Genomic DNA, 10,786 nt, shown 5'->3' on the forward strand with positions numbered 1-10,786 from the left:
TGCTCTCTGGGCTGTAAAATCCGTAGGCTCCGACTGCCCCCTACCCGGGAGAGGCTGGAAGGCCCCGCTCCCTGCGCATCGCTGCTCCCTCTTCGTTCGGGAGCGCGGCTCTGCGCCGGCTGCCTTTTCCTAGTTTAAAAAAATAAAAGTGGGAAAACTTCCCCCCCCTCTCTGATCGGCCTCCGAAAAAGCCGTTCCCCTGCGGCACGATCCCCTCCACCTTGCCGCAGCTCCTCCGTGCCGCAGGTCCTGCAGCGCACGGAAAAACGGGAGGTGTTTTCCGAAGGGATTGCGCTGTCCCTCGGGGAAACGGTGCGTAGCTCGGCCGGGCCCTTGGCAGGAGCTTCGCTCCGTGGGCGCCCCCTTAGTAACCGCACACCGGAGGGACTGAGACGAAACGTTTATTTAAGCTTCGGGACGAGCGCGGAGCGGCGGCAGGGCTGCCGGCAGAGGGGAAGGGGGCGGAAGGATGGGGACAGGGCCCCGGGCTGCCTCACGGCGGCACCGCCGCAGCCACGGTCGCTGGCGGCTCGGCAGCCTCCCTCGGCGCCGCGGCAGGGCCGGCCCGGAACAGCAGCTCGTGCAGCCCTGCAGACAGACAGACGGATACGGAGGAGGCTCCCAGCAGGAGCCCCGCGAGCGGCAGCGGTGCTGCCGCACACGCAGATGGACGGGCGGCCGCGCCACTCACGGGGGTGCTGGTCCCGGTGGCGGGCGACGTAGCGGGCGGCCAGCAGCGCGGCGGCGGCGGCCAGCAGCATCCCCGCCGCGGCCGCCCCCGGCACGGCCACGTAGGAGGCGACGGGCCGCCGGGCTGCGGGAGAGCGGCCGCTGTCAGCCCCGGCGGCGCGGAGGAGGAGGAGCCCCCCGGGGCCGGGCCCTGCAGCGCCCTCCCCAGCTCGTCCCGCCCCAGGGCGCTGAGGGAGCAGGAGCCTTGGCCTGTTCACTCTGAAACCTACTGAGGGTTCCAAACTGGGAGCGGTGTGAACAAGGGAGAGCTGGGACTGGGCCCGGCACCGGGGGCTGGCGAAGGGGCCGGGGTGGCGGTACTCACGGCGCACGGCGAGGCGCAGGGCGGCGCGGGCGCGGGTGCGCAGGCGGGGGTTGCGCGCCACGCACGCGTAGGTGCCGGCGTGGGCGCGGGCGAGGCGCGGCAGCGGCAGCGTGGGGCCGCGCCCCAGGCGGCCGCCGTCGCGCAGCCACGCGTAGCGGCAGCGCGGGCGCGAGGCCGCCCGGCAGCGCAGCACCAGCGCCGCCCCCTCGGCGGCCGCCAGCGCCCGCCGCCCGCCGCCGCCGCCGCCCGCCGTGATCACGGGCGCGTCGGGGCCGTCTGCGGCGAGAGGGGCGGCCGTGAGCCCGCGCGGCGGCGGCGGCGCCCGCCGTCGCCCTCCCCGCCGCCGCGCCGACACTCACAGGCCACGTCGAGGAAGGCGGGCGCGCTGCTGCGGCTGCTCACCTCGTTGCGCGCCGTGCAGGCCCACCAGCCGGCGTGGCGGCGGGCGGCGGGCGCCAGCCGCAGCGCCGCGCCGCTCCCGCCCTCCTCCTCGTCCTCCTCCTCGTCCTCCTCCTCGTCGTCCTCGTCCTCGTCGCGGCGGCGGCGCCGGCGGCGCCACGAGAAGCGCAGTGGGGCCGAGCCCTCGCGCACGGCGCAGCGCAGCGCCGCCGCCGCCCCCTCGGCCACCGCCGCCGCCGCCGGCCGCACCGCCGGCTTCGACACGGGCACTGCGGGGCCGCGCCGCCGTGGGAAGCCGCCCGCTGCTCCCGGCCCACCCAGCTCCCCCCTTCCCCACCGCCCGAGCCGTTCCCCCTTTCCCATCCCGCGTCCCTCCTCCTTTCCCACCCCGCCGCCCTCTTTTTCCGACGCTACGGCCCTTTTCTTTCCCACCTACGTCCCTCTTCTTCCAGCCCCAAATCCCAAATCTGCTTTTCCAAACTCGGCCGTCTTTTTTTCCACACTCCCCAAATCCCTTTTTCCCCCCCATCCCCAAATCCCTCCTTTCCCAATCCCAAATCTCTTATTTGCCCACCCCCACATCCCGCTTTTACCCGTTCTGTATCCCTCTCTCCCCCCCACCTTTCCCACCCCCAAATCCCCTTTCTCAAACTCTCATCCATGTTTTTTTTTTCCACGCTCCCCAATCCCTCTTTTTGCAGTATCACATCCCTCCTTTCCCACCCAAATCCCTTCCTCAAATCCCAACCCTTTTTCCCACCCCAAATCCCTCCTTTCCCACCCCACGTCCCCCCCCCTTCTCACCGTAGGTCCCTCCTTTCCCAACCCCAGATCCCTCTTTTCCCACACAAATCCCCTTTTCTAAACTCATATCCATATTTTCTCCACACTCCCACATCCTTCCTTTCCCAGCCCCAAATCCCTTTTCCCACCCCACATCCCCTTCTTTTCCCTCCCCAAATCCTTCATTTTTCCACCCAAATCCCTCCTTTCTCAAATTCCTCTTTTCCCACCCCAAATCCCTCCTTTCCCAATCCCAAATCCTCCCCTCCCCCCCCCCCCAGTCCTTCCTTTCCCGCCGTTGCCCGGAAAGCCGGGCGAGTGGCTAACGAGCCGGCTCATAAACAGGCTGTTGGGGGGGGGGGTGACTAGCGCGGGGAGGGTCCGGGCTAGCGGGCAGGGAGAGGTGGCTAGCGGGAGGCCCTGGTGGCTGGTGGGCAGGAGCTGCTCCATGGGCTAGTGAGCCGCTGGCGTGGCTAGTGGGGGGGGGGGGTTTAATGGGGTGTGAGATGGCGGCTAGCGGGGTGCTGGGCCGGCTGCTCAGGGATACGGTGGCTAGCGGGACGCCGGAGGGGCTAGTGAGGCGCTGCGCTAGCTGGGGGGGAGTTGCTGGCTGGCTAGTGGGATGCTGGGTGGGCTGGCTGGGTGGTATGTTGGCCGGTGGGCTGACAATATGGGCTAGTGGGCTAGTGGGGTGGCAATATCGGCTAGCAGGGTGCAGCAGGGGCTGGGGGGGGCAATATGGGCTAGCAGGGTGTAATAGGGGCTAGTGGGAGACAGCAGAGGCTGGCAGGGTGCAATATGGGCTGGGGGCTGGCAGTACGGGCTAGCAGGCGGGTAATACTGGCTAGTGGGAGGCAGCAGGGGCTAGCGGGGTGCAGTGGGGGCTAGTGGGGTGTGATATGGGCTAGGGGGCTGGCAGCAGGGGCTAGTGGGGTGCAATATGGGCTAAGAGGAGGCAGCAGGGGCTAGCAGGGCACAGCAGGGGCTAATGGGGTGCAGTAGGGGCTAGGGGGAGGCAGCAGGGGCTAGCGGGGGGGTTGCAATATGGGCTTGGAGAGGCAACGGGCTAGCAGGGCATGGTGGGGGCTAGTGGGGTGCAGTATGGGCTGGGGGGGCAGCAGGGGCTAGCAGGGTGTGGGGGGGCTAGTGGGGTGCAGCAGGGGCCAGCGGGGCGCGGCGGGGACTAGTGGGGTGCAGTAGGGGCTAGTGGGGCACAGCAGGGGCTAGGGGGAGGCAGTAGGGGCTAGCAGGGCACGCTGGGGGCTAGTGGGGTGCGGTAGGGGCTGGGGGAGGCAGCAGGGGCTAGCGGGGCATGGTGGGGGGGCGCAATATGGGCTGGGGGAGGCAGCAGGCGCTAGCAGGGCATGGTGGGGGCTAGTGGGGTGCAGCAGGGGCCAGCGGGGCGTGGTGGGGACTAGTGGGGTGCAGTAGGGGCTAGGGGGAAGCAACAGGGTCCGGCAGGGCGCGGCGGGGGCTAGTGGGGTGCAGCAGGGGCTGGCGGGGTGCAGCAGGGGCCGGCGGGGCGCGGCGGGGGCTAGTGGGGTGCAGCAGGGGCTAGCGGGGTGCAGCAGGGGCCGGCGGGGCGCGGCGGGGGCTCACCGAGCACGCGGAGGCGCACGGCGGCGTAGGCGGCGCGCAGGCCGCCCCGCTCGGGCCGCAGCGCCTGGCAGAGGAAGCGGCCCTGGGCGGCCGGGCGCAGGCGGCCCAGGCGCAGGGTGCCGTTGCGCACGCTGGGCCGGCCCAGGGCGCCGGCGCCGGGGGCCAGCGCCGCCCGGCCGCCGGCCGCCACCGCCACGGCCCGCGGCGGCCCCGCCGTGCCCGGCAGCCCCGCGAAGCTCCAGAAGACCACGGCGGCGGGCGGCACCGGCGGCCCGCACGCCAGCTCCACTGCCCGGCCCCGCACGCCCGTCACCGTCCGCTCCTCGTAGGCGCCCTCGTCCGCCGCCAGCAGCTCGCCTGCCCGGGGACGGCGCCGAGTTGGGCAGGTCTCAGCGCACCCCCCCCCCCAACCTCTGCCGCCGCTGGCAGCTCCCCCCGCGGCGCCTCACCGCCCGCCAGCGCCGGCAGCAGCCACAGCACCCAGGGCCCCGTCCAGCGCGGCGGCGGCAGCCGGCCCCGCTCCATGGCGCCATGTCCGTGCACACGGGCTCCCCGGAGCCCCCGCGGCGGCTCCGGTTACTCCCCGCCGCCGCCACCCTCCGGAGTCACCCTCAATTATTCATCGGGCTGCCGAAACCTGAGGCCGCCCGGCGCGCCGCAACCCCGGCGGCTGAGGACGGGTGCGCTCGCGGCAGGAGTGGGCGCGGGGGCTTTCTTGGCGCCCGCCGCGTTTGATATTTCATCCCCGCCACCATGAAACATTCATGGAGCCGCAAAAGCTGGAGGAATTAATCCGGTGGGACGGGGACGGCGGCTCCTCCAAACGGGCGGGTTTTTTGCATCAAACCCCGCCGCGTTATCCCGCTTCCCCGTGCAATCCCGCCTGGAGTGGTTTCTGACTGCTGCAAAACACCGTGCCTGGTGGGGACGGACGGACGGACGGACGGACTCTCTCTCTCTCACACACACACACACACACACACACACACACACACACACACACACACACACACACACACACACACACACACACACACTTCTGCCTGCCAGGAAAAGCACGGGAGAAGCAGCAGCACCCCGGGAATTATTTGCAATTCCGTTTTATTGCAGGTGGCTTTGGCTTGGCAAGAGCGAAGGGAGCCCCCGAGCGCGCAGCGGGCACGAGGGGCGACGTGCCAAATCCTCCGGCCGGAGCCGCGTGGGGAGGATTTGGCACGGCGGCTCCGTTCCGAATTCCTGCTGCCATCTAGCGGGTTGGGATTATTTCCCTACCTCGCTGCTCTCTCCGGCTTTTTTTTTGGGGGGGGGGAGCCGCTTGAGTTTTTCTCCCCGGTTTTTGTGCCGGAACCGCTGCCGCCGAGCCAGGCACCCTCGCTGCCGGCAGCCTCCACGGGCAAGTTGCCGGTCGTCATCTGCGCCGTGCGCACCCAGGTGCGTTTTTGCAGCAAGCCGCCCCGGTTGAGGGCCCTGCGCAGCCTCGAGCCCTTCGCCAAGCCAGGCAGAGCTCGGAGCCTCAGGAAACACGGAAAGCAACCATGAGAATTTCTGGATCTGAGGGTTTTTCTTTTTCCTTTTTTTTTTTTTTTTTAACCCTCCCTAAAACCACACAACAAAATAACAGGCCTCTGCAAGAAGGCAACTACAAAACTTCACCTTAAATCTTCTTTTCAACCCCAAACCGGCTGTGGAGGAGCGAGCGCCCGCTCATCACGCGTCAATCTTCTCCAGCTCATCCATGTCTTCTGGGTCCAGCCTCTTGATCTCAGTCTCTGGGAAAAGAAATAATTTTCCATGCTGGATACAAGCGGGGTAAAACGGAGACTCGGCTCGCGAGCCAGCGACGCCGGGACCTGGTTGACTAAAGCAGGGACAAAGCGGAGGCTTCTGCGCTCCGCTTTCACTTGGGATCAGGGATAAAACCGGCAGCGCTCCGGGGCAGAGTTGCTGCCTGCCCGGGCACTGGCGGAGCAGGGAGCGTTTCGATGACCGCCCCGGCTCCCGAATCCCAACGCTACGGTCGGCTTTAAAGCCAGAAAAAAAGAAAAGGCCGTTTTTTGGAGGCAAGCCGAAAGGTTTTGTGCAGGCCAAAAGGTTGCGATAACCTTGCTTTCCCCCCCCCCACAAAACCCTCGGGGCGAACGGGCACCGGGAGCCGAGAGGCGGCCTGATCTGCAAAAGCGCTGCGGAGCAGCAATTTCTTCGCCCCTCGCTGCGGCGATTCCGGCTACTCGGCTTCAGCCGGCGGGCGGCCGCCCGGCTCACTCACGGAAATGCTCCTCTATCATGCGCACGAGGTACAGGTTGCGGCTTTCGACCATGTTGAAGGCGATGCCCTTTTTCCCGAAGCGGCCCGTCCGCCCGATGCGGTGCAGGTAGGTCTCGAAGTCGGGCTGCTTCTTCAGGTTGGCGGGGAGGTTGAAGTTCACCACGATGGTGACCTGCTTCACGTCGATCCCTGCGAGGAAGGAAAGGATGTCTGGTGCCCGCGAAGCACCGGGACGCCCGCGTGCCCGCCCGCCGGCGGGGGCCGTACCTCTAGCGCAGACGTTGGTGGTGACGAGGACCTTCTCCTTGCCGTCGCGAAACCTCTGGATCACGTCAGCCCGCTGCTGCACCGTCAGCTCGGCCGTCAGCATGGCCACCCGGTGCCCGTCCTCGGTCATCTCCAGCGACAGCCACTCCGCCATCTTCCGTGTCTGGCCGGCCGGGAGAGGCAGGCGCTGGCAATCCTTCGGCAAGGCTCTCCCCCCCACCCCGCCCTCGCTCCGTGCCGTCCTCCCCGGCCCCCCTGCTCCTCTCGGGGCGGCCCCCACCCCGGGCGCCTCTGCGCAGGCAGAGCCTCAAAAAGAGGCAGGAAGGACGCGGAGCGGCGAGGAGCCCGGCTCGGCACGGGCGGCGCAAGCAGCCCGCCACCGCTTCCATTCGACGGTCCCCGCGGATGCCGCGCTGGTGCCATCTCCACCACTAAAATGGCTTTTGGGGCTTATTTTTTTTTCTCTTTTTTTGGCGTTTGCTGCCCACAAACACCAGGCAAAGCCGAGGGGCCAGGGGGAACGCGGGGAAGCCGCCCTCCCTGCCGGCTCGGCCGTACGACGGCGGTTGCCCGGCGGGACAGGGCAGCCGCCACTTTACCTGGCAGAAGATGATAGCCTGGCCGATGGTGATGCTGCCGTAGATGTTGCACAGGGCTCTGTACTTCTCCACGCGGCTCTCGCACACAAAGTAGTACTGCCTGATGGTGCTCAGGGCGAGCTCCTCCTGGCGAAGCTTTATTACGATGGGGTTGCTGATGAGCTGCGTCGCAAACTTCCACACCGCTTTCTTGAAGGTCGCGGAGAAGAGCAGCATCTGGCAGTCCTTGGGCAAAACCCTGGAGCGGCAGAAGGGCTCGTGAGCATCCCTGGGGCTGGCCAGAGATGTCAGGTTACATGGAAGAGTCTTAAATAAGTGACTTAAACCGGCTTTTTTTTTTTTTTTGGTTCTGTTTTGTTTGGAAGGGGCAACCCAGGTCCCTGAACTAAGCAAAATCGGGAGCCTGCTGATAGGGGGAAGCTAATTTTCACTGCAGCAAACCTCCTCCACTGTTACAGTGTTTATTCAGCAGCTTTGGTGACTAATTTGGATGTTTCTTTTTCTTTCTTTTTTTTTTTTTTACCGTGGGATTTAACCTTTGCCACCAACCAACTACTCGAAACCTCGCTGGCTTAGCTCAAGCTTGAGGCGAGCTGACCTCTGAATGCGAATGCTCTGGCTGGAGAAGCCCTGCGTGTCGATCATGATGTCGGCCTCGTCCAGCACAAACACGCTGATCTTCTTCAGGTTGAGCATTCGGCGTTTGAAGCACCAGTCCAGCACGGTCCCGGGGGTGCCGATGACGATCTGCTCCTCCAGCATGGTGCCGGGAGGAACTGCGGGAGACGGGGACAGCGCGTCAGGCCAGCTCCCACGCAGGAGCAGCAGCAGGGATGTTTGCAACCAGCTGGGGGTGAGGAACCAGCAAGAAAAGGGTGAAGGAAGGAGTTTGGAAGGAGCCGGGGATCTTTATGGAGACTCCTCAGCAGGAAGCAGGGGGCGGATACACAGGCAAAAGTGGCACGTGCTTTCCCACAGGGGTGCAAAGCACCCCGCGGAGGGCCTGGTCGTTCGAGGCACCGAGTGTTTACCCCACGCTCACCTGCAGGAGCGATGTCTCCGCTGCGGGGCAGGACTCACCTCTATTTCCTTGGACAGCGTAGGTAACTTTGATGTTAACACAGAACTGCCCCATCTTCTCGATCACGCGCCCGATCTGCAGGGCCAGCTCGAAGGTTGGAGCCAGGCAGAGGCACTTGGAGAAGGAAAAGGAGCCATGAGCAGCAAGCGCTCAGAGGCGCAGGGCACTGCTAGGGCGAGAGGGACCGGGCAAACGACCCGAAATCGGAAAAGTGTGTGCAGGGGGATATATAAAAGCCACCCAGCTTCTCCGAAAGGGGCTGGGCGACAGTGGCATTTGGAGGTGAGGAAGCTGGGAACGCAACCCAGCCGGAGGGGTTTGGGCGGCCAACAGTCGGCGTCACTCTTTTTGCCGGGGAAACGTGTTTCCGGGAGCGCGGTGCCCTTGGCTTCCGCGGCCAGCTTTAAAGCGCCAGGTTAAGTTACCTCGTCCCTTTGCGCTTAGAGACCTTAACCTGCGATAAGCAGCTCAGATAGATGATACCGAAATCTAGGGAAGAGACTCAGGTTAGCGCGGAAGCAACCAGAGACTCGCACCGTAAACCGAGCTATGGAAAAGCGCTGCTCAAGCGCCCGCGGCTCAAACGCCTTTTAAATACGGCCGCAAGTTCCCCCAGATTTAAATTCGGGATATGTAAACCTCGGCTCTACTTGCTGTTAGAAAGCAAAAAAAAAAAAAATCTCTGCTTTCAGCCAGCGGCTTCGTGGAGCACCAGGACTTGTAGCTCCCCCCCTCCCCGGGCAGACACGGCAAGGCCTCCAGGACCCCTTTCATCCCGCCGCTGCCGCCGTTACCTGCGGGTATCTCTCGGCAGCATTAACTCTGCTCAGCATGGCCAAGGCGAACGCTGCGGTTTTGCCCGTCCCCGACTGGCTCTGGGCGATGAGATTTTGGGGCCTGCAAGGCAAGCGGCGGCTCAGGCGCCTGGCCGGCGCGGTGCAGCTGCCCGCCCACCCGCCCTCGCTGAGGCCTTGCGCCTTGTCCTCACGGGTGTGCCAGCATCATGGGCAGAGCCGTCTCCTGGATTTTGGAGGGCCGGTTGAAGCCCATGTTGTAAACGCCCCGCAGGAGCTCTTTTTTCCTGGAAAGGGAAAGCAGGGAAGCTGGGGGGGGGGGCGCAGGGGAGGCTAGGCGGGCAGGAGGAATGGGGCGTCCCCGCTCGCCGCTGCGGTGCACTCACAGGGGCAGCTCTTCGAAGGTTTTCACGGAGAAGAGAGGCGAGGAGGGGTCGCGCTGCAGCACCTCCACGTGATGGCTGGACTCCACGAGGGACGTGCGGATGAGCTTGTTCAGGAGGGAGCTTTCAGCCAGGTCCGCTGCGAGGAGGGCGGCAGGGAGCCACGTCGGCCGGGCATGGCTGGCCGGGCCGCAGCACCTGCTGGGTGCCGGGTTCCTCCCTCCCTCCCCCTAACTCGGCTGGCCCAGGCGCCGTGGGGCACCAGGACACGGCCACCAGACCCACCTCTCTCCTCCTCTTCTTCCTCCTCCTCCTCCTCGTCATCGTCGTCGCTGGCATAGCCTGGCTCCCGCAGGGGAAGGAAAGGCTGCCGCTGAGCCCCATAGCCCTCAGCCAGCGCCTCCCAACCCACACACCCATCACCCGGACAGGGCCCGCTATGGGGCAGGTTGACAGGGCTCATAGGGCCCCATGGGGCATGAGGTCAGGACGCCATGGGGCAGGGGGCCAGGGCTCACAGGACACCATGGGGCAGGGAGATGGGATACTGTGTGGCGGGGGAACAGGGCTCACACGGCCTCGTGGGGCAGGGGATGGGACGCCACGGGGTCGGGGGCCAGGGCTCACAGGGCCCCATGGGGCAGGGGAGTGGGATGCCATGGGGCAGGGGCCAGGCCTGTTGTGGGGCAGGGCGACAGGATACTGTGGGGCAGGGGGCTGGGGCCCACCGTGGGGCGGGAGGGGGCCAGGATGCCGTGGGGTGGGGAGCCAGGCCTGCCGTGGGGCAGGGGGACCAGGAGGCCGTGGGGCTGGGGCCTGGGGTCCGCCATGGGGCAGGGGGAGCCAGGCCTGCCGTGGGGCAGGGGGACCAGGAGGCCGTGGGACTGGGGCCTGGGGTCCGCCATGGGGCAGGGGGAGCCAGGCCTGCCGTGGGGCAGGGGGACCAGGAGGCCGTGGGGCTGGGGCCTGGGGTCCGCAATGGGGCAGGGGGAGCCAGGCCTGCCGTGGGGCAGGGGGACCAGGAGGCCGTGGCGCTGGGGCCTGGGGTCCGCCACGGAGCAGGGGGAGCCAGGCCTGCCGTGGGGCAGAGGGCAAGGGCCCACCGTGGGGCAGGGAGACCAGGAGGCTGTGGGACTGGGGCCTGGTGCCCACGATGGGGCGGGGGGGGGGGCAGGCCTGCCGTGGGGCAGGGGGACCAGGAGGCCGTGGGGCTGGGGCCTGGGGTCCGCCATGGGGCAGGGGGAGCCAGGCCCACAGTGGGGCAGGGGGACCAGGAGGCCGTGGGGCCGAGGCCCCCCGCGGGGCAGGGCCCCGGCGGCGGCCAGGCCCGGCCCGGCGCGGCCCTTACCGCGGCGGCGCACGAAGAAGTCGCGGCGGCCGCGGCGCGGGGCGAGCTGCGGGGGCAAGAGAGAGACGGCGTTAGCGGGGCGGGGGGGTCCCCGGGGCGGGTCCCGGGTGCTAGGGGGGGAGCGGGGGGGGGGGGTCCCGGGCCCCTCACCCGCTGCGCCAGCCCCTCGGCGCCCCCCGCCGCCGCCGCCGAGCCCATGGTGGCCGCGGCCGT

The 10,786-nt window shown here is 67.1% G+C and overlaps 2 protein-coding genes across 5 annotated transcripts; both read right to left on the minus strand.

Moving 5' to 3' along the window:
• Positions 1 to 317: 317 nt before the first annotated feature.
• On the minus strand, positions 318 to 4,360 carry VSIG10L2 (V-set and immunoglobulin domain containing 10 like 2). 2 transcript variants are annotated; one of them, XM_062594702.1, is made up of 4 exons: positions 4,285 to 4,360; positions 3,836 to 4,192; positions 1,457 to 1,722; positions 318 to 588 (listed from the first exon to the last, which is right to left on the minus strand). In XM_062594702.1, exons 1-4 carry the CDS (start codon positions 4,358 to 4,360, stop codon positions 406 to 408), a joined length of 882 nt encoding a protein of 293 aa, XP_062450686.1. In that variant the 3' UTR covers positions 318 to 405. The 2 variants fall into 2 exon arrangements, 1 of the variants encoding a protein (XP_062450686.1); XR_009960696.1 differs by lacking the exons at positions 1,457 to 1,722; positions 3,836 to 4,192; positions 4,285 to 4,360 and adding exons at positions 692 to 814; positions 1,055 to 1,070 and having other exon boundaries at positions 499 to 588.
• Positions 4,361 to 4,919: 559 nt separating this feature from the next.
• DDX25 (DEAD-box helicase 25) lies at positions 4,920 to 10,745 on the minus strand. 3 transcript variants are annotated; one of them, XM_062594593.1, is made up of 12 exons: positions 10,724 to 10,745; positions 10,574 to 10,619; positions 9,511 to 9,567; positions 9,229 to 9,364; positions 9,037 to 9,129; positions 8,843 to 8,945; positions 8,048 to 8,162; positions 7,566 to 7,743; positions 6,968 to 7,205; positions 6,369 to 6,531; positions 6,102 to 6,290; positions 4,920 to 5,604 (listed from the first exon to the last, which is right to left on the minus strand). In XM_062594593.1, the coding sequence occupies exons 5-12, from the start codon at positions 9,096 to 9,098 to the stop codon at positions 5,543 to 5,545; spliced, it is 1,110 nt and encodes a 369-aa protein (XP_062450577.1). In that variant the 5' UTR covers positions 9,099 to 9,129; positions 9,229 to 9,364; positions 9,511 to 9,567; positions 10,574 to 10,619; positions 10,724 to 10,745; the 3' UTR covers positions 4,920 to 5,542. The 3 variants fall into 3 exon arrangements, 2 of the variants coding, with proteins under 2 accessions (XP_062450577.1, XP_062450578.1); XR_009960675.1 differs by lacking the exons at positions 9,511 to 9,567; positions 10,574 to 10,619; positions 10,724 to 10,745 and having other exon boundaries at positions 4,920 to 5,347; positions 5,489 to 5,604; positions 9,229 to 9,308; XM_062594594.1 differs by lacking the exons at positions 9,037 to 9,129; positions 10,724 to 10,745 and having other exon boundaries at positions 10,574 to 10,669.
• Positions 10,746 to 10,786: the final 41 nt, after the last annotated feature.

This window comes from Rhea pennata, chromosome 24, assembly GCF_028389875.1.
Source record: "Rhea pennata isolate bPtePen1 chromosome 24, bPtePen1.pri, whole genome shotgun sequence".
NCBI classification, from domain to species: Eukaryota; Metazoa; Chordata; class Aves; order Rheiformes; family Rheidae; genus Rhea; species Rhea pennata.

What these genes read in the sequence shown, in the direction of transcription:
- VSIG10L2 (XM_062594702.1), bottom strand. Translation starts at nt 4,360, where the DNA reads ATGGAGCGGGGCCGGCTGCCGCCGCCGCGCTGGACGGGGCCCTGGGTG. An exon ending in GCTGCCGGCGCTGGCGGGCG is followed by an intron (nt 4,193 to 4,284) that starts GTGAGGCGCCGC and finishes GTCCCCGGGCAG; the next exon opens with GCGAGCTGCTGGCGGCGGAC. An exon ending in CGTGCGCCTCCGCGTGCTCG is followed by an intron (nt 1,723 to 3,835) that starts GTGAGCCCCCGC and finishes GCGGCCCCGCAG; the next exon opens with TGCCCGTGTCGAAGCCGGCG.
- DDX25 (XM_062594593.1), bottom strand. Translation starts at nt 9,098, where the DNA reads ATGGGCTTCAACCGGCCCTCCAAAATCCAGGAGACGGCTCTGCCCATG. An exon ending in CCCATGATGCTGGCACACCC is followed by an intron (nt 8,946 to 9,036) that starts GTGAGGACAAGG and finishes CTTGCCTTGCAG; the next exon opens with GCCCCAAAATCTCATCGCCC. An exon ending in AGGCTATCATCTTCTGCCAG is followed by an intron (nt 6,532 to 6,967) that starts GTAAAGTGGCGG and finishes CCGGCCGGCCAG; the next exon opens with ACACGGAAGATGGCGGAGTG.